General features: G+C 37.4%; 1 protein-coding gene across 5 annotated transcripts in view; it reads right to left on the reverse strand.

Annotated features, from left to right (window-relative positions):
- Positions 1-23,572, reverse strand: part of SLC27A6 (solute carrier family 27 member 6) — a 151,712-nt gene that overhangs the window by 121,370 nt on the left and 6,770 nt on the right. For all 5 annotated transcript variants that reach the window (XM_033085320.2, XM_042780143.1, XM_033085322.2 and 2 more), the window contains exons 2-4: positions 13,507-13,596; positions 10,656-10,798; positions 3,341-3,477 (exon numbers count right to left, since the gene is read on the reverse strand). In XM_033085320.2, the coding sequence (XP_032941211.1) occupies positions 3,341-3,477; positions 10,656-10,798; positions 13,507-13,596 (370 nt within the window). The remainder of the gene's footprint in view (positions 1-3,340; positions 3,478-10,655; positions 10,799-13,506; positions 13,597-23,572) is intronic.

The raw sequence follows: 23,572 nt of genomic DNA on the forward strand, positions 1-23,572 counted from the left end.
GGAGAGCAACAGCAAGAGCAACATTCTCAGTTGTGTCCAACCAATAGCTCTACAAACTCAAATACTAGCATGGTTGTTTGAAAACAGTATTGCAACATTTCTCAGGTAACACCTTCCTGTGTCACTTTCAGGAGTTGTTCTGGAATATTTCTGTATTTTACCTCTTGCACCTCTGTACAGGTCAAAGATCTGAGGGGGTTAAGTGTCCAGCATTCTCTTTTCCCTTTTTCCTCCTCTTGGAAAAGGTCCCAGTTGGTTCTAGTTTTCTGGATGCCAATTATTGTGAAGATTTTAAAAGGTACATGCTTTCTTGTTTTCTCAAAATCAGACTGGCTTTGCAAGGGATGGGTTTCTTCTCTTCCTTGATGGGAAGGAACTGCAAATGCAGGCAGGACCTGACTGTGAGAAGCAAGTGAGGTAGGGGTGGGAATGAAGTTACTGCCCTGAAATGGTGCTGTGCTATTCATAAAATCAGCTCCTTTTCCCAGCTATACAGAAGAGCAACGGCATCATTACTGATTTAGAAAGCTAAAAGGCTGCTTTATCATTAAATGGTCTTGCCTCAAGCAAGCATTGCTTGCTTACTCATAATCTCACTTGCAGAACTGCACAACAAACATAAGCTCTGTCATAAGTGTTTGGAATCTTTGGGATTGGCAGTTCGGTTCCTTTTGTGTTGAGGCAATCAACTGCATGGCTCACTTTAGTAAAAATACCGTAAATCCTAAGCTAACTGCAAATTCATATGTGGTATTGATACAATAGCTAGTCAATACAAATATGTTTTAGTATGTTTTATGTGTTACAGCTCTTGACACAGATCTTTAGATCAAAAAACAAATTTATTTGAACTTACCACATCACCTCTTGATGGGCAACTGAAGCACAACAGGTGATTTCTTTGGGTTGAGGAAGGGTTCTTAAGTAGTAATTTCTTTAAGAATTTCAAGGTGCATGAGCAAGTAATGTGATTTCAGGGATGCCATACGAGCCAGGTGAAAATGGCCAACTGTACAAAAGCCATGCAACAATCTACACAGTCTGTCTCCAGACAATCGCTATCTTCAGGAAGGGCTAAAGCTTTCAGAAAGGCTCAACAGAGCAAAACTAAGAATTGACCATTCTTTACCTATAAATTTTAAACATTATGAGGTGGTTTTCTTTTTGAATGTTAGAAGTTGTGAGCCTGAGAAAATTCAGTACCAATTATCACAAAACCAAACACAACTTGCTCTCCTTCTTCAGGACTTGACAGCTGAACTCTGTTTTCTAACTATGTATCATCACAAACACAGAAATTGAAATTATGCTATTTGCAGCCATGTTCACGGTCCTCAGATTTCATTGTTACTATTACCATTTTTACAGTAGAGTCAATGGCCACTTAAAACAGACTGCAAAATCTAATCCTATATTAATTAATTTAAATCCACTATCACAGTTAACAAAGTGAATCTCGGAAAAATTATCCTCCTTACTGAACTGAGCATTTTAGTTTTGGTACTAATTCACTGTTCTTGCTCTGCTAAAAGACTGAATCAAACTTGAACTTTGACTATATATATATATATATATATGCAACTGTTAAGATAATCAACAATTAAGCTGTTCATTTGATGCAAAACACTATTTTATGGAACTTCCATAGGTTGGTGAAAATTTAAGCAGAAATATAACAATGAGGATGACAATATTTATCTGAATGGTGTGATTTCAGTCATGCACAGACTTCATCTATAAAAGGAAAAATCAGTTTAGTGTAATACCTGTCTTGGATAAGCCAGATATATAATGAAAATTAGGAAATGAACTCATTAGTCATTTCGTTCTGTTTCAGCACCAGGTTCCATACTTTTGACCAAGCTTCTGAAAACTGAAAAAATTGCCTACTGGACTAATTTTAAAGAGTTGGTTTTAAAATCTAAAGCTCTAAAGAAAATAGAATTAGAACAAAGAATCATGAGGACAAGACATAGCACAGCTTGTTTTGGGGAGAGTAGTTTTTGTTGTACTTTAAAAGATAGTTATACTGAACATAAGTCAGGCACAATTAATAAGAGATTTGGCTTACAGAAACAATATTAGTGATAAAGAAAGGTATGGCTGAATTGCATTGCTTCAAGAGGTACATAAACTGCACCATAAATGGCCTTCACTTCAAACTAACAAAGAACTGGCCTGCACTAGTTAAGAAAAACACAGCATGCCCAGAGAAAGAGTAAAAAATGCAACTGTAGATACTATTTTCACTGGTAATTGACAAAGGTGCATAGATCACACAGGAAGCTGTTTGTGCAGCTCTGTGAAAGCTGTGATGCCCCACAGTAGTTCAGCTTCCTGATTCAGATACCAGACACCCAGGTACAGTGCAGTGAGAAACCAAGGGCACTAACATTGCCCCAGGACCACTTAACTGGCTTTGCTTTCGAACAAGAGTACTCACATAACCCGGGCTACTACAGAGGTAAACATTTCAGTTTCTTTTATGAAAAGTAATCAGTTCCACTGCTTTGAACTGGGTCATCCAGACTGACTCATTTTTAGTCAAGTACCTTGCAAAGAACTATTACTGCATCATTTTAAAAGATAACTTTAGTACTGTTTCCACACACTAGGAAAACGTTCCTACTTGAACGGCTAAAAAATGCTGAAATTTCCTCAAATTAATTTTATATCTTTATTTATAATTTCATATCCTTTACTTTATTATCAAAGGTTGGTCACTTCTCATGCATTTTATTCCACTGCTAAAATAGGAACTGAGCTAGTAATAAAGAGATAAAGTACTGCTCTTAACAAGATAAGGTATAACATTTCCTTTGCTAATACAATTAATTTCTTTTACACTTCTTTTTTAAAGAAAAGCAAAAGAAAACAAAACAAAAAAAGAACTGCACTGAAGCACTGAATAAAAGCAGGAATATTTTCACACACAAAGCCATACTCTGTGCCACAAGTGCCATTAACCAATAGCACAGCTCTCACTAGTCCCCTGTAAATGAGAGTATCTCAATAGCACTAAAGCACTAAATTTCAATTGCACTAAAGCAACAATGTCAGAATACTTCCTTAGGAGCAGAAAACACATCATAGTCAGACATTTCCTCAAATGTTTGTTACACTTTGTACTCCTATTGCCAAAACAAGTTTTCCAAACTGCTGCAGACACAGTTGAACACTATCATATTATAAAATACAGTAATGTTTTGGCTTAATGAAAAGAGCACATTATTTGTATTCATATTTCTTAATACATATTTCATTTTTAGCTCAGCTAATGTATGAGGTTTTTTTCAGATCCTACAAAAATATGAACAAAACAAACCTATTGTTTTCATACCATTAGTTTCTGCAAATTTCTGTATATCAGCCAGAGTTTTCAGTTCTTTCCTTGGGCAAGCTGATACACACAAGGCAATAGACTTAATCTTCTGATGTACCAGATCAATGTTGCATGGATCCAAGAAGAATACATACCTATGGAAGAAAAAAAGGTAAATTACTTCTACTTTAATTAACAATTACATTGAACAAAATTTCAAACTATAGGATTCAATCAAGACTGAGAATCATAGGAAATTTGATATTATTGCAACTGTGTGGAGCAAAAAAATTTATGTAGTCAACATATGCACAACAATGTATGGGTATTCATACACCCATATTCATATACCTCTGGATCCCACAGAAAGGATGTTTAATTCTACCTGATTCAAGTCCATTCAAATGGTGCTACTCATAAAAACAGCAGTAGTCCTACCATGCCTCTTCACAGAAGCATGAGTCACATGAGTCTGAACATTCCCAAATCTTTACCTCAACCTTAAACTTGACTTAGAGAATTCCAACTTTTTTCCAAAAAGACCCAACAAAACAAATAAAGTCACTCTTATTCTGCAAAATGAAAAGGTCCATGGCTATATTAATAACTACACAAAATACCAGTAATTAAGAACAGTTTTTTAGTATAGACTGATTTTCCATGCCGTGACCGAACCGATTATTTTAGCATTTATTTAGAAATAAAATTCCTTTTGATATTTCAAGTAGAATTATCTAATGTTTAAGTGCAGTATTTTAAAGAGAATCTACTTGCTAACTTTTTACAATGAATGTAATTTAAAAATCCAATGCCTGAAGTACATCTTATAGATTCTTAACTAACATCTTCCGGCTATATAGGCTTTACGACAAACACTATCCCTACACAATTTTCACTGATGGTATGACAGAGATGCTTTTCTCTTTGAAAGCTGAACAATTCTTAAATCTCTACAATTCTGGTGATGTACTATGCATTGAAATATTGTCTTCATATTACCTAATATCATCATACGAACAAACCAGAAAACTGCCATATAAAATGCAATTTCTATTTTTGCAATTCATTCTGTAACCAGTAAAAATCTCTTTTAGTCTTAGAAAGCATTTATTCTCTCTCACCTTCAGTCTACATGCTAATTCCTGTCTACTGTTCTATTACCCGGTGTCAGTGTATGAGAATGAATACTACATGGTACAGTCTTCCTTGAACATCCATCAAAACTCATATCACCTAAATCAACTGTAACATGGTAAAAGATTACTTGTATTCTTAAAACATTCCTTTCTTTGTCAACATCTCCGTGAAATCATCCACCCATATTTCTTTCTTACTTATTACACACTACACATCTAGGGACTTCACAGACAGACCACTGAAGTCTAAAAAACAAGTGTAAACATGAAAATTCTGTCATACAGACACAGTAAAAGTAACTGCATGCAAGGAATAAGCCAGAGTTTTCCCTTATTTTAAAGAAAATACTCTTGAGTTGGTACCAAGACATACAATAGTTGTTTTAATTTAAGTTCCTCCAGTTGTTATCTCATACAATAAGGGTAAATGGCAGGAGAGCGTCTGCTTCTTTGAGGGCATTTGGTCAAAGGAGCTACAAAGCAGAACCTACAAAGTCAAACCTAACTGATACAGCAAGGGAGGCTAGGATGGGAACAAACCTGGTCAGTCTCAGTAATTGATAAAGATATGTGGATTATGAAAATGGTGATTTTTTCAGAAAGACTATCTGGCTAAGGACCTTGCCTAATTGAGATAAGGAAAAGGAGGGAGACAGGCATAAACCTAATGTTAATAAAAACAATCAGAAACAAACCCAGTAAATGACAGTAATTGATGGGCTACCAAGAAACTGCAGACAGGGACTTTGCAACTGATGAGGATGCAAACTCATGAGTGCAGAATGTAGGAGGGGTTAGTGGGACCCTGTCAGCAGCTGAGGGAATGTGCATGGGGGGACTGACATGGAGATAAGGTATTTGATGCCAGAAACTGGAATCAGACCAAAGGTTCAGGTACCACAGTACTGTAGTGTCTGCTACCAAAGTGGGTGAAGTCTCAGTGTCAGGAAGAGGTCTTGGCAACGAGCTGCTGGGGTGGGAACAATGTGTGCCCAGAAAAAAAGCAGCTAAAGAGGTGATAGACTCAGCATAGGTGGTCACAGCCTTGTTGATGGGGCTGAGCACCTGTACCTTCTCCAGAACAGATGAACGCAATTTATAGAATCAGAGAAAATCCCGAGTTGGAAGGGACCACAAGGATGACTGAGTCCAGCTCCTGGTATAACTCACTAGCAAAATCCAAGTCATATCATGTGGTGAGTAGGGAGCTCTAGGTGAGAAATGTTATGTGGGCAGAGGGTCTGTAGTGTTATTTGGGGAAACTGTGGCTCTGGGTTACTTGTGGAATGAGGGCATGAGTGTTTGACACTTAGCACCAAACCAGATCAGCTACTGAGCAGGGAGAACCCATAAAGTGGATAAGGTACTGTGCTGTTACTTGGAGAATCTGCAAATCTACGTGAGCTTGGGAACGTGGAAAGTGTCACACGTGTGCCTACACTAGTGACCTTCTGCCACTGTCAGCCTGTGAGGAGGAGGCGACATGGCTGGCTGTGCTTGTGAGCTGAAAGCAGCACCTTGTCACTGCCAGTCCGTGTAACTAGCTATGTCAATGTCCCATATGTTACTGTCCATCTACATCCTCAGCCTAGGCACAGACCCTGAGTTCTGGGAGCCATAGGACAGGACTCTAGTTCCTGGACAGGAGGGTCCTCTGAATTTCCCTAAGGAAACCAAATCAGGAATTTCACCATTAGCAAGGTAGAAGCCATCACACTTCTACAGTTATTTAAATTCAAGGGTCAAGCGATCATTTTAATCACCAGAATATTTTGTAAATAAACCACTACAATTCTAACTCAAACCTGGAAGTTTAGAAATGCAATGCAATTACAGCATCATATGCAATTATGACAGAAACATGGGCCCTAAACAGCACATATAATTCAAACACTGCATTGTATGGTACAGACACAGTTCTCACAGAAGTTACGGAGAAAACTCCAGGCTATCAAATCTACCGCTTCAATCTGTGGCCTTGGAAGATGCAAATGAGATAAGTATGATTACTTTTACTTCATTGCAGCTAAAACGAGAACCGAAATTCTAGGAACCATCATTACGAAGAAAAGTTAAATTTTGTTAATAAAGCTAACATGTAGAAAATAAGTGATTTTACGGCGGAAAATTTAATACTTTGCCACCACAGGACAGATTTTGTTTCTCTCTAGAATAATGTCATTACATGTTTGTGTTGCAATTTCCGTTATTTACAATCAGCAATCGACTAATTTTCTAATAAGGAACTAACTTACATCAGCACTACAAATTGTAATCATATTGCTAGAGATGCTTCAACAGTGCAAATGAAAATATGTTTGCTATTTGAAAAAACAATATAGTAGACTTACAATATATGCACATTTATGCATCTTTATGAAGTATCAGCCCTGTAGAGCAGAACTTGGAGGTACTAGTGAGTGAAAAATTGGACATGACCCGGCAATGTACACCTGCAGCCCAGAAAGCCAACTGTATCCGGGGCTTCATAAAAAATAGCATTACTAGCATGGAAAGTTCTACTTTCCCCTCAGGGGCATCCTCTAGCTGGTATACTGCACCCAGTTCTGGGAAGTCCAGTACAGGAAAGACATGAACCCATTACAAGTACAGAGGAGACCTATGAAAATGGTGAGAGGGCTGGAGCATATGAAGATGTGCTAAGAGAGCTGGGGCTGGTGAAGAGAAGGCTGTGGAGACACCTTTTGGCAGCTTTCCAGTACTTATAGGGAGCTTCTGTAAAAGACAAAGTGACTTTTCACACAGGCAAATAGCGAAAGGACAAGGAGGAATGGCTTTAAACTAAAAGAAGGCAAAATTAGAATGACAGACTAACTTTTGTTGAAAAAGACCTTCACATCATCTACTCTGACTGTAAATGCAGTGCCAAGTCCACCACTAAACCATGTCCCTAAGTGCCAAATCCACACTTTTAAATATCTTATTTTTAAGTATATTTTAAAAACTTTCAGGAATGGTGACTCAACCACTTCCCTACACTTGATAGCCTTTATAGCAAAAAAATCTGTCCAATCAATGTCCAATCAAAACCTCCCCTTGCGCAGTGTGAAACCATTTCCTTTCATCCTGTAACTTGTTACCTGAGAGAGGACACTAATTCCCCCATTGTTTCAGGTAGTTGTAGAACAGTAAGGTGAAACCAAGAAATAGTAATCTAAACATTAATAACACTTAGACAAAGTTAGCATCTTAAATATTACCTAAAAATTAACAGCTAGAGTGTACAGCCCATAGGGTGTGTTATAGGAGCTATATGGTATGACCATATTGCAACATGGAGTACAGAACTAAGAGAAACCCCCACAAAAACTAGCTAAGGGGGTATGTAGGCGACCATATGGCAACCACTTGGTACCACAACAGCAAAACAAAAAAATGCAAGACCACTCCAGGCCCTAATAGTGATGTTGGTTCAGACCATCACGTAAGGGATAGGGAATTTAGATTGCAAGGGAAATAATTCCCCAGGTCTTTCTTTGTTCAGGTTCTCTTTTTCCAAGGCACATAGAGCAACCAGATATAATAACTGATTTGTGCTATCTAATTGAGATGAGAGTTTGGAGTGGAAAATTTCTTCAAGAGTAGGGCATATACAGTTTCACTCAAATTCTCTGTGTACATACTGCAAACCATCCCTGGGTTTTCCCATAACCTAAACTTAAAGCATTTCCTGGGGTCAAAGGCACATGCTCAGACAGAATGCCACCCGAACATTTTTCATTAGCAAAAACTGAATTCTGTCCAAATAACAATGCATTGGTGATCAAAAACCAGACTGAACTAGCATTTCAGAGACTTATATTTGGCTGCTGTGATTATAATTTATTTGCAAATAAAAGGTCATTTTTAAACCCCTTATAATACCAGAACTTGTAAAGCAAGGAGCTTACTTGAAGCAGATAGAATTAACTAGAATTCACTGCCAGATCTAGAGTATAATCCAATGCCTGACTCATGAAAACAGACTATTAAAGTGTGTTATGGTTACTATGTAAAAATAAAAGGATACCTGACCTGACCCACTCTTTGTTCATGAGACCGGGTTGTAAAATCCTCCTTCACAATATTTCATCTCACTGGTTTCAGCATATCTGATGTACACAGAGGAAATCATATCCCTGTGAGAACTCTGCTCTTCATCCTTACCACACAGATTTCCATATCCACACAGACCACATCAATTTCACTTCCACCTGACAGTGCCTATGGGTTACTGTCATATACAAGGAGCAAAATGTTATTTTTACAGATGATTTAGCTTTTCAGCCCTTGGACTAGGAAATGAAAATGGAATTGCCCTGCAAGCAAAATGAAATGAGAACAAATTCATGTTTCCAGAGCTCCATTTGTGGAGCTTAAAAGTCTTTTCTTTCTCTACACAAACTGAAACGTACAGGCAAGAAGAGGAGTTTATTTTTACAGTCTGTCTGCAAAGTGCTCCTATAAAAATAGCATTAAATACTCCCATGAACTCCACCTCAGACACTGTAGGAATTCCATCTGCTAGAGACAGATGCAAAGCAGATAGCTTTTTGAATTTGCTTGGCAATTTTTCAGAAGAAACTATGGGGCGTGAGAGAAAGAAGGATCACGCACTTATATAAGAACCAATCTCTTCCAAAACTGGAAACCCTGGACTATATCAGGCACTTCATGTGAACAGTTAAAGAATAATCTGCCTTAGCAGAGGGTTTTCTCTCATCCAAATAGAGATGATTATAACTCATATGTGTGTATCTATTAATCTGCTTAGATCATGCCTCAAGCCACAACATCTTTGTTAGAAAAGTGTAATTCTTTAGAATCTCATTAAGATTTCTTGACAAACAACAGGCTCTGTCAATTAGCTGTGTTAAAAAGTCTCTCTTTTTATCTGCTGTTTGCAGAGCTTGCATTACAAGAAGAATTTTAGTGGTAGATTTTTTTCCCCACATGATGGCCTGACATGTCACGTATAGAAGACTATCACAATATTAACTATTACATTTCAATAGGGTGTCTGATTTTTCTATCTTCACAAGAATTCAGACTCTATTTCTTTCTAAAAGTAAACTTAAAATTATGATTTTTACAATTTTCATTTTTTCTCAGAACACTAGAATCCAAATTTTGTACATGGGTTTAGAAAGCACTAAAATATTTCTGTAAAAAAAATAGGAAAAGCTTTAAGCCTTTCAATCTACTTGAAAGATACGATTAAATTAAGAAATATTTTTTTCTGACAAGAGGTATCTGTAATAAGTTCCAGATATTTTATTTATCTCAAATCTTTCTGGTAACCACCAATTATCTATCTACATTAAATCTTAAATAAGATATTTAGAAGTGTTTAGAATAGCAACTCAAAATAAGCAGATCTCAGGAAAGCATGCTTACAAAATAACTTATGAAAATCATCAGTTTTCTGTTAGTCTGAAAAAGGCTATCAAACTCAGAAATTAATAACTTTTTAGCTCCTTGAAGTAACTGACAAAACCACCTTTTTTTTTGTCAGTTAATATCACTGTACTAAGCTAAACAGTTTACTTTCTTAAATCGTCAAAGTTATACAGAAGGACACTGAGCTTGTCTGACTGACAAGACAGAACTCAACAGATATTCACAGGTATTCAACCTGTCAGTGCAGAATTCTTGCCACTGCTTCAGTACCATTACTGCAGTGTAATACGCACCTCTAAAGTCTTGCACATTTTCTCCACAAGTCACATACATTCTACCTACAGTTTAAATTCTAAAGTCTTACTCTAATGCAGCAGATGTATCTCACCTCCCCCTATACCTAGTGGCAGAAACTGAGCATACGACATCAAAAAGCAAACATCGCTATCAAATGCTCCCATACCTGAGAATACTCACACCTAATGTCACACCTAAAACTCCAACAAACAACACCTTTCAGCAGGCTAGTACAATATCCTACATGAAATGGATACTGAGGAAAAAGTAATTCCTCAATGTCTTAGCAGTATTCATATTGCGTATCTGCCAACATACAGTCTAATGTTGCTGGTTGTCACAAACAATTGTTGTCCTCTAAGTAAGAAAAGTGTCAAAGGACAAGTAGGAATGAGTTAGCATATCTCTTTTCCCACTTTATTTAAAACCACTCTAAAAGAAAGAAAGGTTTTTGCCTGTTCCTGGTTTTACAGAATGCAAAAATTGTACCATATACTTACTTCTTCTGTGTGAGATCCAGACCACTGTTGACTATTCCCTCCACCTTGACATTTTTCTGTCCACAAATATTTCCATAACTGTCATATCCCGAAAGCAGTCTTGCAGTTGCTCCTGTAGCTATTGAAAAGCCACAGATAAAACCCTGGAGGAATAAAAAACCCCATAGTTTAGCAATACTCTGTCTGACAGCTGAGAAAAGTCTGTTTTATTAATTTATTTCTAAGCAGAGGTTGTCTAAAAATTCTTTCAGACTGGAAAATGAAAGACAAGGATTATCACAGAACTGTTGTGTAATAATAAAACTGAATGCAAGCTAAAAGAGGATTCAGAAATCTAACACTGCATATTACACAAGCACAGTTAAGACTCCTGTATGTGCTTTATTTGAAAGTCATATTGTCAGCAAGTGGGCAAGGGTAGGCAGCAAAGGAGAGCTACAAGCAGATATGGAGTAATCCATAAGGATTGCTATGCATTTTAGACAATTCCACACAATCCAGATTTCCTTGCTGACAGATTTTTTTTCTTGCCTTTAAATTAAGTACTTTCAAAGATAAGCCAGAATGAAGAGGCCTACCTAACACAAGTTTCTTTTAAGGAAATCCTCTTACAGCAAGTGACCAGGTCAAGGCCGCTATGGTTTCAGATGCCAGTTTTAAATACAGGAAAGAAACTTGCAAAGCAAGATGGTTCAGAAAAGTAATATGGAAAATACCCTTAATAGGCAGGTCTTGCTGTGAACTTTCAGGTATTTTCACTACGCAAACCAAGATTAAGGCAATGACTGTGCAAACAAGAGACTGCCCCAAAAGCTTCATTAGCAAAGTAACCATCAGCTCCGTCCACTACCACCACTAAAATCTGAGAAGCAGAAGTGGAATAAACAGCTGAGACAAGTGCATGAAGCAACATATGGCAGTGGCAGGACAAGACGAAATGATGATAACAGGTAATGACAATGGTGTGAAACAGTGAAAATGTGGGTGGTTCACCCTGAGAGTGAAGTCTCCTAGAACAGTAACTGTGTGACCCAGTCAGAAGATTGTTCTGTATATTACATTGCTTAGACAGGAAAATCTGGGACACTCATGTACAGAAAACTAATTTCTAACTGGAGGAACAGGTAAGTATAACTGAATAACCAGGGAACATCAACAAAACCTGAAAAAAACCAAATGCAAAAGAGAGTTGTTTGTTTCAAGAATGCTGTGCTTTTTGCAATTTTATGATATTCACATTACAGTGACACCATAATTCATACTATAAATAGGAAATATTTGATCATATGGATTTATTATTATATATTAAATATTACATATTAAATAATTTTATATATTATAAAAATTAATGATTTAAAATAATAATATTACATTTTATAATTATAATACAGTAATTTCATGACTATAAGGCGCACATTTTTGACTAAAATGTTGATCGAAACCCAGAAGTGCACCTTATAATCTGCTGCACTTTATATATGGGCAAAGTTCGGAAATTTGCCAACGCGGAAGTGCAAGCCATAAGCCGAGCCGCAAGCCGAGCTGCGAGCCAAGCCGCGCGCCGAGCAGCAAGCTGCGAGAGCAGTGCCAGCGGCAGGCGGGAGTGCTGTGGCCCATGGCATGGGGAGGGTGCCTGGGGCTGCGCTTAAAGGCTATGCCAATCCGTGAAAAATTATTGCCAATTGCGCATCTGCCAGTAAACCCCACAATCGCGTGATTCTGTTACTAATTCGTTACTTTGTTGCACGTGGAGCCTCGCTGAAAAAAAAAAGGGGGGGGAAAATACAAAAGAAAAAAAAGTGCACCTTATAGTCCGGTGTGCCTTATATATGGACAAAGTTCGGAAATTTGCCGACACCCTGAGTGTGCCTTATAATCCAATGCGCCTTATACTCATGAAATTACTGTAATTACAATAATTACAATTTTTACATTTGAAGCCCAAGCATTAAAACTACCCTGAGGAAAGCAGAATAAATTTTTCAGTGGAATTATTCCAAACACCAGAGACCAAGGGAGAGCAGGAAAGAAAGCTGAGAGCACCTAAGACTCAAAACCCCCTAAAGACACCAGCTTGCAACACAGCAATACAAGACAGCAATACACATTCTCTGTTTAAGAGCAGCAAATGTAGGTTCATGGCTCAAAACAAAATGGAAAGAAGTGTACTTCTAGTTTTCATCTATCTTCAGCTTTTGGAGGTCTGGTCTTGTAATAAAAAGTGTAGAGTGTTCTGAGGCTGACTTGGAAAAGGTGATGGTTTCATCACAGAGAACCATTAAAACTTTGAAAGAAAGATAATTAGTAATATGGTCATTAACAATAGCTGCTTCTACTAAGTAAAAAACAAACAAAAATATAAAAAATACAATAAATAAATAAGTATACAATAAAATAAACAAACAAATAAATAAAACGAGTAAATAAATAAACAAAACCCCAGTTAACTCTCTGATAGTCAGAATCTTTGTTTCTCACAAAAAAGTTTACTGTGATTCACAGAATTGTTTATCAGACTCCCAGCTATCATTTCTGGGACATGCAGAGTCTCATAAGGAACACGAGTCAATAGATAATTCACCATGCTGAAAAATCACTCACCATTGAGCCTGCAAATTCAGGGGAAGAAGCTGGAACAAGAACTGGCAGCAAAAATAAATTACAGATCTTTACCAAAGGCCTTTTGTGTGTACATACTACCTATTTCTGTTCTACAGTTGATGGTTCCCTTGCAAATATATCCTGATCTTTGCCAGTGATTGGGTTACTGACAGGTATTAAAATTCCTTTCCTATGAATGCAAACTCTTCAACAATATAACATTTTAAAAAATCCTCTGAGTTTTACTCACCATTCCTACACAGAAGAGGATGAATAAGAGCAGCCATGGTACATCTGTGCAGCTGTGATCTTCCAGAGGCTTCCACTCTCGCTTGGAACTCTTATGTGAGAAAAGAGATGAGATTAACAACACTTTAATTGTCTGCTCATAACAGAAAGAAGCACAAAATTATTCTACAGGTAATTTACCTACAGCAGGAGCCATCTTTAAATGCCAAGATAGTTGAAGAAGCTTAAAGAGTAAGGCTCATGTAAGAGTCCAAAAGAAGTGCCTCCACAGGAGTTAGATCACCAAATAGTTATTTATCCAGAAAAAAAGTTAATTTATCCAGAAATTTACAGATGTTTATCCACAAAACGGATTATTTTCACTTGTTGTTTTATTAACAGAAAACAGAAATTAATGGCACGAAATTGCCAATATTGCTTGTTGCAGTCTTCCACAGCTACCTTTCAGTAATCTGATTTCCAGGAAGGATAAAGGATTAAACTTATCAAAAACCCCTAAGTTTTCAAACACTGTTGGTAGGCTGAACAAGAACTATGCATGTAGAAAGGATGCAATAAATTACTGTTAAAGGAAGAGTTTTCTACCTGCCATAAGGCAGGCGAGCTCAATACTTCAGTGAAGAAATCCTTCATCTGTATTGCTATGGTACCAGCAAGGAAAGCTGTACCATTAAAGGTTGGAATACTCAATGATGGAGGTAGTTCCAAGAAATTCAGATAGTTTGCCACTCATGAGGTAAAAATCCTCAAGTATGTATATATAATTAGAGTCTTATAAACAGTCATTTAGGCAAAAAGGTTTCAGGAAAATAATAAGCACAAGCTGTAATACAAACCAAATCTCCAAATCAGAATTTGTTATAACAAAAATGATTACAACTACTTCTAAAAATCACAGTTACACAGACAAGTTTTTTCAACAGACTCCCGAATACTGAATCTTCAGATATATTGACTGAGACCCAAAACTGGAGACACTGTTTTAATCCTCGAGGAAGAAAAGGAGATTGATGTAAGGAGACTACATGCAACAGTTCTCTCCAGAGACAGAGCAAAGGGGATAACCTATTCAAATTTTGAGTTTATTTTTTTCTCTTAAGACTCTAAGGAATCTTCAAGATTTTGTTGACAAGGTGGCAAATGTCAATGCTGAATTAAAGCAGAATGGCTGGATGAAATGTCAACAGCTTTTATCTCCAGTATGTATTTTGTATATTTTAATTTTTTTAAAAAAGCAATAGCATGGAATTTACACAATATTAGCAAGAAGATTTTTGGGTATTCATGACTTTGGCTTTTTTTAATTCACAAGCATAAAGCAATCTTTTCAAATACTACCATAGAAGCTAAAAACGGGGTTAACAAATGAAATCCTGCATGCATCACATTTTTTAAAAATGCAGTTTTCTAAATAGTCCAGCTTGGGGAATTTCATGCTAATTTTTGCAATCTTTTATCAAATATAGTTTTACAGTACTGTTTTAATTCAAACTGCAAATTTACTGTAAGTTCTGAGAAGTCAAACTTCTTTAGATTTTACTCAATAAATTTTACTCAGTAGTGAGAGATGCTAAAAGGTCATATTATGCACTCTACAACCCACATTCAACAAAACTGAATCTTCTGATCCTGGCAGTTCACACAACTAACACACACTCTTGGAACTTCACATTTTCAACAAGATTGTGACATTTATGTTGCTATAATTAGCATAGTCATAATTGCATAAAATATGTAAGGCTTCGTGCTTCCTACTCCTAAATTCACTTCAAGAACTCTAGATTCTTTAGAAATTTACTTTTATTTACAAACAGCAGCGATAAATTTCAACTACAGCTGCTGTCTTGTGAGCAAACTGCCCTTGGCAAAAGAGGCAGCAGCAAAAGGCACTGCAGAGTATGCTTTGTTTGTTTTGTTGGTTTGGGGTTTTTTTAATCCTCTCTGTACCATCTGCATGCAAAATCTTTTAATAGGATTTTTAAAAGCCTCTAGAATAGCTCTGGCAAGGTTTTCGGTTGCCTGGCTAGTCACAGTTAACATAAGTAATCCATTTTACTTACTAAGTGGACTGCAATTTATATGTCAAAAAGAAACTTGAGATGCCATTACATAGAACATAGTCAGAAAGTTGCATGATAAATTAATTTTCTGTCTATGGTTCTTAGTCTGGCAAAAAGACAAAAAACCTTTTTTAAAAAGCGCATTAATGAAACAAAATTCAAACAAACAAACAAAAACCAAACAACACAAACTCCAGGAAGGCACTCTAAACAAAAAGTATCCTTGGAGGAAACTCAACAAGTACTAGATACATACTAACTTACAATTTAACCACCTAGCATGATAACAAGGCATGAAGTTACATACGCTTTAAATTGTCCTGAGATCTCACTAAAACTCAAGCTAGCTACCATTATCTGTCTAGTATTTTCTTCCCAGTTGCTTCCTTGTATTCTGGATTCCCAATGAATCCTCTTCCATAGCTTCACAATCCTTCATCCTTGTCTTTTGATGCTGGTGTCTGTGTCTCTTTGGCGATCGCTCCCTGTCTACTCTATACCCTTAGGTGTTTACTCAGACTGGTTTTCATGCTCGGCAACATAATTATTAATCCATGGTCAACATAAGGTCTAACAAATGTTGTTTGTTCTGCAATCTGTAAACTATGCTTTGTCTCCATTGTGACTGAAATACCATAACATTTTAGCAGACATGCTTTGCCTATATCAGCACTTCTGCTCATTTCTGCTTTTCTTCCAGATAGATTAGGAACCTGCAGTATTTGCTTATGAAAGAAAACTATAGAAAAAACTTTGGAAATTATTTAATTCATGTCAAGTTTTCCCTTAAAACAGAGCTTTCATAATTCATACTATACTCTCTAAGGATATTCTTGCCATTAATAAAGCATGCACTATCATGAAAGCACAGAGAAACTGGAGCACTATCAGTCAGAAGTGAAAGGCAAGCAAACTACTCTTTCTCTCCAAGACAAACTTGCAGGTTGGGAATATTTCCTGCTCACAACAGCTTTTTTGGTGCTGATTTTATGAGTTATTTACTTAAGAATCCAGATGAGCGTGTCCAGAAGTTTCCGTCTTTCCATTTTGCACAAGACTTAGCAAACTCAAAACCAAATCAAAACCCTCAGGTGTCACCGTTTTACAACTGTGCTTTAGTACTACAAACCTAGAGAACTGGATGTCTTAAGACTTCTCTTGCAGAAGAGGAAGTGGGAAGAATGTCAGGATATCAACTACTGGTTTTCCCTGGCTAAATTCAGAGCTACACATTCTCAAGACAAAGAGCACTTGCATGTAAATACAAAATAAAAAGAGGTTATTTTCTTGGCATTAATTGCATCCAATCATTCCAGAGCAAAACCAGAAATCCCTCTTCCAGATTTCTTTCTTGCTGCCACTTACAAAATATACCTTTGCAGCACCAAAGAGTAGCTCTCCCCTGCATATTGCAATATACTTCTTACAGGATTGCCAGAACCAGCATAGCCAAAACCACTTTCACTGTTAACTGTAATAGGAGTACTGGATGCTGCCATACAAGCACTCATGTGCCATAATCAGAGTGAAACCCATATAAGAGCATAAAAAGATTAAAAAACACAGAAATTCAACAGGAGACTACAGAGAATTTATTTTGAACAACATGTTTCACGCAATGTAAAACTTGGGAGTGATGAGACTGAAGCAAGAAGCCTATTAAAGAACATCTGCAGTACTACATACGCAGATAATCAAGTTGTGGGTAAGTAGCAAAGATGTGAATAAGATTAGGATAAAGATGGAATCTGCCATCAACTGATAATGTTACAACATCATGATAGTACAGGAAGCAGTAAGAAAAAGTCTTGCTGCGGTCAGATTATGTGTTCCAAGAAGAGAATTCAGGTGTTAGTGAGGCAGGTGGCCCGAATTAAGGACAACCTTAATTAAGAATAACTGGCATGAGTTGCAACTGGATGAAAAGGAGTAGCATGAGAGAACCTAGAGGTTATACTATAGGCTCCACTATTCCAATTTGTATATGAACACAAAGGTTGTAAGAATAAAGTCACAACTTCATTCATATAGTTAAGTATACTTGTTGTTAAGATAAATTGTTACAAAACTCTATCCCAGGAACCATATTAATTTAACTACATCTCCTTTAAATTCTCTGTGTTTTTATCACCTTGATGTAACTTCCTGACTCAGAATACATACAACTGTAGTTCAATACAGAAGAGTAAATTGACATAACTGCTCTTTGTTTATTTAAATTAGAATTCAGAAATTATTGTGTTGCCAGCTATCTTCATAGAAGACAAACAGTCACAGTGTGCACACAGCATTAATAAATGGCCTTTAGAGGCAAAAAAGGGATTCTCATCCTGGTTGGCATTTTCTGTGGAAACTGCCGGAGTCCTGCAACATCCACCTTTCCCAGAAGGCAGACTGGCTCTGATAAAATACCAGAGATTCCAACTGATCACACAAAGAGCATAGAATACATAAATTTCACACCTATGGTGCAAATTCAACCCTTCAGAACTGCAGGGTCCATTTGCAATACAGTGCATACCACCAAATGACATGTAAGGGCACGCCTCCCTGGGAAATGGGCAAGCCAGGTGAGAAAGGTGATGACCAAGAAGTCATCCAGTTCAGAAGCTGTCCTGTGAGCAAAGTTTAACCGTGTACATTCAAATGATATTGAAACAGAAAAAAGACAGTTCTTGAAACATCTTGAAAGAGTGTATCCTAACAGCCATTTAAGGAGATGGTATTTTACTCATTTTACATGTTTAGGAGCCAGAGAACAGTACTAATCACATGTTGACCTTTACAGTGAAGCATTCCACCCACAAATAAGATGAGCCATAATTTACTAGTTTACCAAACTGTTTCTAATGCAAGAGAGTAATTCTCCAGGTTTAACAGATTCTTCTGTCCAAGACATAGTAGACTTTTGTACACTACGTACCTGTTTAAAAGAAGAATTAGCAGCAGCTGTAAATTATCCTAATGAAACTTCTTCCACCTCTGAACAGACCTCAATCCTAGAGACTAAAGCAAAAGAGATCCCGAGTCTCCAAGCATACACACTCAATTCCCCACACAAGTATGCTTCTGAGAACAAAAGTAAAACTCAAGTAAAGTGGTTCTCTCTATAAAACTTTATGCAGCAAAACCACTTTTTAAATGCACAAAACAAAGTCTTGTAGAATGAAACCTATTTTCATGACATTACCAATAATGTCACATTTTCATATATGCCCTTAGCTTACTCCACCAAGAAGTCTAAGAACCCTATAAACAGATGACTTAGCCAAAATGTTCACCTACAGACTTCCTCTGCATGACTGACCTATAAGGTGTTCAGACAAAGCACTACCAGAAGCTTACAGCACTCTATCATGAGTGCAGACAATCTCTCAGGTTCACAACAAAACTTGTTTATTATAAAGCATACTATTGGTTCACCTCCATTACTACTAGGGCAGAAACACATACCACCCACTGTAAACTTTTACTCTACTAAATTATACCAGTTCCCAGGAAGAATGAACCACATTGTACCAATTACAATACCTCCATAAACACACTAAAATAATTTTTAGTGTAGGCTTGGCCTGGATCTACCTCTGGGAAAGAGTCATAGTCCTCCAACCTTTAAGAGCTTGCTAGTGGTTGTATTCTCATGGGAGGCAGAAGCCTGAGTTGTCGAAGACTTAGAAAACCGAAGCAATATCTCCCACTTACATGGACAGAAGAGCTTGTCACTGTAACACTACTGCAGCAGTCATCTCTAAAAAGAAGCCAAAACACCTTGGGGCAATTCAAAAAAGTGGCTGCATAATAGGACATGCAACTTGCAGTGGAGTCCAACATCCATCTTTGTGGAATTTCTGCTTCAACCTCACTACAAAACAGTGTATTTTTCAATTTACTGCAAAGCAGACACTAGTCACACTTGGACCTACAGCCATATACCAGTATTTTACATATAGGTCCCTATTATCCCCTTATTTTCCAAATGAATTCACATTTCACCACTTGTTCTCCACTAAAAAGGTGCGCCTGCCTGTTATGTATGACACACAGAAATAATGCTAAAAAAAGTTTTCTGATGGTGCAATACTGCTTCATCCAGCAAAAGGTAATGAATCCATACTTTGCTTCTCTTCAGATATTAAGAATACCACCAATTCAGTATATCCAATCTATTTCAGTAATGTTGTCCGACTGCACCAACAGCATTTATAAGTTTTTAACATAAGGTAAACAAAATTGAGATCACATAAGGTATCACTTACAGTATTATTAATGGTGTAATATAAGGATGTTTACCCTGAAAACTCATACATGGGGACTTCACTCTTGAATGTAGCATATGCTGTGTTGTAGATCATGTTCCATACATCTTTACAGTCAACTCATATTAAACATTGCTTCAAAACTCCTTGATTACATACCTCCACCTCAATCAACAACTTAAATATTTATCTCGAAACATAACACAGCTGATTAAATAAAGCTGACACGATCAACACACCTGCTGCAGTTTTGAAGTTGAGATCAGGCCATCTGCAGACAAAGCTCTATTTTTCAATCTCAGAAGTATTTAGTTATTGTTTATTTTCTTCATTACACATTATTAATTATTTATTTCAAATGAATAATCAATACGGATACTTTACAACTATCACAGTAGTATTTTTCAGGATATTAAAAGACCCATTTCAATGCAATTTTGGTACTTTCATGGTTCTTAATCATTAATTAAAATCAGTCATGCAAACAAAACCAAAACATTAACAATAATAAAAACCCAAAACAACAAAACCAAAACAAACCACAACAACCACCCGAAAACTACAGCCCCCACAAAAACCACAAAACAAAAAAATCATAACATTTCTTTATTTCTGAAGACATTTTGCACATACAAGTTACTGTACTACATTTGAATTTTACACTTGTTCATCAACCTCTTTCATGGAATTTCAAATTTAATTACAGTAATTTCACGACTACAAGCCGAGTATAAGCCGCATCTCTGGGTGTTGGCAAACATTTTGTTCTTTGTCCATAAATAAGCCGCACCTGAATATAAGCCGCTCTGTCATTCGCAGCGAAGACCTGTGTGCAACAAAGTTGCCAAATAGTAACAGAACCGTGGCAGGGCGGAGTTTACTGCTCGGCTCAGGCTGTGCAGGCTCGGCCCGCTCGGGGCTGCTGATGGGGTCAGGTGGCCCAGCTCGGTGGGGCCGCTCAGCAGGGCCGCTCAGGGCTGGCCACCACTGCTTCCGGGCTCGCTCGTCCCAGCCCGGCGCTGCCCCGTGGTGGCAGGCAAGGATGGAGCCCGCTGGCACCCGTGGCGGCACGCGGGGCCAGGAGCCCTCCACCTTCCCCCCCAGGCCGCGGGGATGGCAGCACAGGGCCCCCCCCCATCTCTTCCCCCAGGCTGCGGGAGAGGAGGGAAGGAGAGAGCTCTCCCGCCTCTCCCCCAGCCCCCCCGCCCCCGTGCTGCCTGCATGGAGCAGCTCCACCTGCAGTGCAACAGAATAACAATTTGTAACAATCGCAAAATCCTGGCTTTTACTGGCAGGTTGCTCGACTTGGCAGGTGGGTTTCCACTTCTGGGGTTGGAAATGTCAGAAAATTATTCACATATTATCCGCTCCTGAGTGTAAGCCACATTTCTGGTGTGGGAGCAAAATTTTAGTCAAAATGGTGCGGCTTGTAATCGTGAAATTACTATACTTCTACAGACTGCAAATCCCAAATTACAAAATATTTTCTAACTTAGGACTAGTAAAACATACAATTAAAAATACGTTTTACTTTCAAATGTTAGCTTTATCACAGGACACTGAGACACAGCCAAAAATGCCACCAGGAATCCCAGGGCAGAACTCCCAAGTTATTGGTCTCCACATGAGGTGTGGAAGATATTCTACAGAAAATGCTGCCCCTATTCTTTGCACTGTCTTCATGTAAATGCAAGACCAAGGACATCACAACTCCTCAGGAGCTCATGGCCTGCACAGCTGTGAGAAGGAACAGTGTTGCCACTTACAGGAGCATTCATAGAAGCTTGATACACATTCCCTCAAAATGCATCCTATATTCAAATGTGGTTGCCAAGTGAAAACCACATCTGCTTAAATAAAAACCCCTAACTTACAGGTTCAAAATTCTGGGACAACAACAAAGAAAAACACTCAGGATTACAATAAGAGGGCAGCACTTGAGGACACTGAGAGTATATTAGATTAACAGAAACTAATACTAAGAAAGCTCTTATCTGATTTATGTAAGAAAAAGTGGGAGGAGAATGGAAAAGGAAATCTGTCAAGCCCTTAGCTTATTACATAAGCATACTTCCTTATAATTAGGCAATAATTTTGCAGTTTTTCACAGCAAACTATGGGAAGACTGACAAAGCATTCACAGGACAAGATTATCATGACCTTGAACAAAGCACTTAAATAGGTTTCCTGTTTTGTTTCTGCAGATTTGTATACAACATTCAGAGGTCTCCTCCTCAGTCAAATAATATATCTGGAAAACAGCAAGAGTGATTTCAATTTAAAACAAAACCAAACTGAAACAGGCCAGTGTTCATTGCTGTAGTCAGCTGTTTAACTGCATTAATTAACAGCAGTCACAATATATATTATCAGGTACAAGTCACTCTGCTCATCATGCTCTCCACCATAGTCTAGCAACAGTACTGATAAAAATAGCAACTGCTAGAAACTATCATGCAGTATGGAATCAGCTGTCCAATACACCAGAAGTCATCTTCTATTCTTATAGTGCATTACATATTGGGTGCTGAAATCATATTAAAGCAGAGAAAACTAAACTTTTGAACTGTAAAGCTGAGCGTCAAAACAAAGTTGACACTTCCCTCTTCTTAAATATACATACAGATGCTCTTGATGCTGTTGTCATACAATTATACACTTCTATTCCGCATTAGAAAATTGCATACCTAAAAGATTTAGAAGAAAACCAAACCAAACCCAAAAAACAAAACAACAACAACAACAAAAAAAACCCAAAACAAAATATAAAAAAAACCAAAGAAAAGAAAAGGGGGGGTGGGGGGATGGCTAGCAATAGCAGGCCAATGCAATGCAATGACAGTTATTTACTGCATAAGTCTAGGAAATGCAAAAGTGGTTGAATTACCTAAAAAGAACTCCATCACATATTCACCAACACAATCTTTCTCCAAATTTTATAGCCAAGCTTTCAGTATAGTTTCATAAATCAAAGGTAAAAATTAGCTATCAGTTTAGTCAACAGGTAGAAGTAGCCTGACAACACTGCATAACCATTTTTAGACGATAAACACAAAATTTACAGTTTTCCAAAACCTTCTCCAAAGGAGGAAAGATACAAATACAAAATATCAAAGACACTCTGTTGAATTGGTTTGCAAGTTCTACTTTTCACAAAAGAAATCACTGAGCTAAGTTCATAGGAACAAAAATTACAGTCAGCCCAGGAAAAGGGATGCACAGTTACTGCCAAAGCTTGCCTTCAGAGTAAGTAGCATAAAGACAGTTGACAACCTCACTACTTAAAATACTTTAAAAACACTCTTATTTCTTTCGAATGACAAATAAAAGCCATCAGTTAGGTGATACTTAACATACACTCACAATTATTAACCTAAAACTCTGATGGCTGACAGCAGTCTTAATGCCAAATAGATTACAATAACATAAACTTTGGATTTAGCACTCACTATTAAAAATGTGATAATCAATCTTCTCCAAAACTGCTCTCACTTCATAAAAAAAAAACCAAAAATTGTAAGGATGCTACATCTCATGCTCGTTCCCAGTACAAACTATCACTTCCTGAAGTTCTTAAAATGTCAATGTCTGACTTACGTGACAAAGGAAATAACTCACTGTCTACAAATTTTAAGAAGTGATACAACTGAAGGGTAGTCTGAACCTCAGATCAGCTAGTCCTCAGTAGGAAAACTCAATTAATTTTATACAGTATTGACAAGTATCTATGTAGTTGAAATATTTCACTGTT

Source organism: Catharus ustulatus, chromosome Z (assembly GCF_009819885.2).
Source record: "Catharus ustulatus isolate bCatUst1 chromosome Z, bCatUst1.pri.v2, whole genome shotgun sequence".
NCBI lineage: Eukaryota > Metazoa > Chordata > Aves > Passeriformes > Turdidae > Catharus > Catharus ustulatus.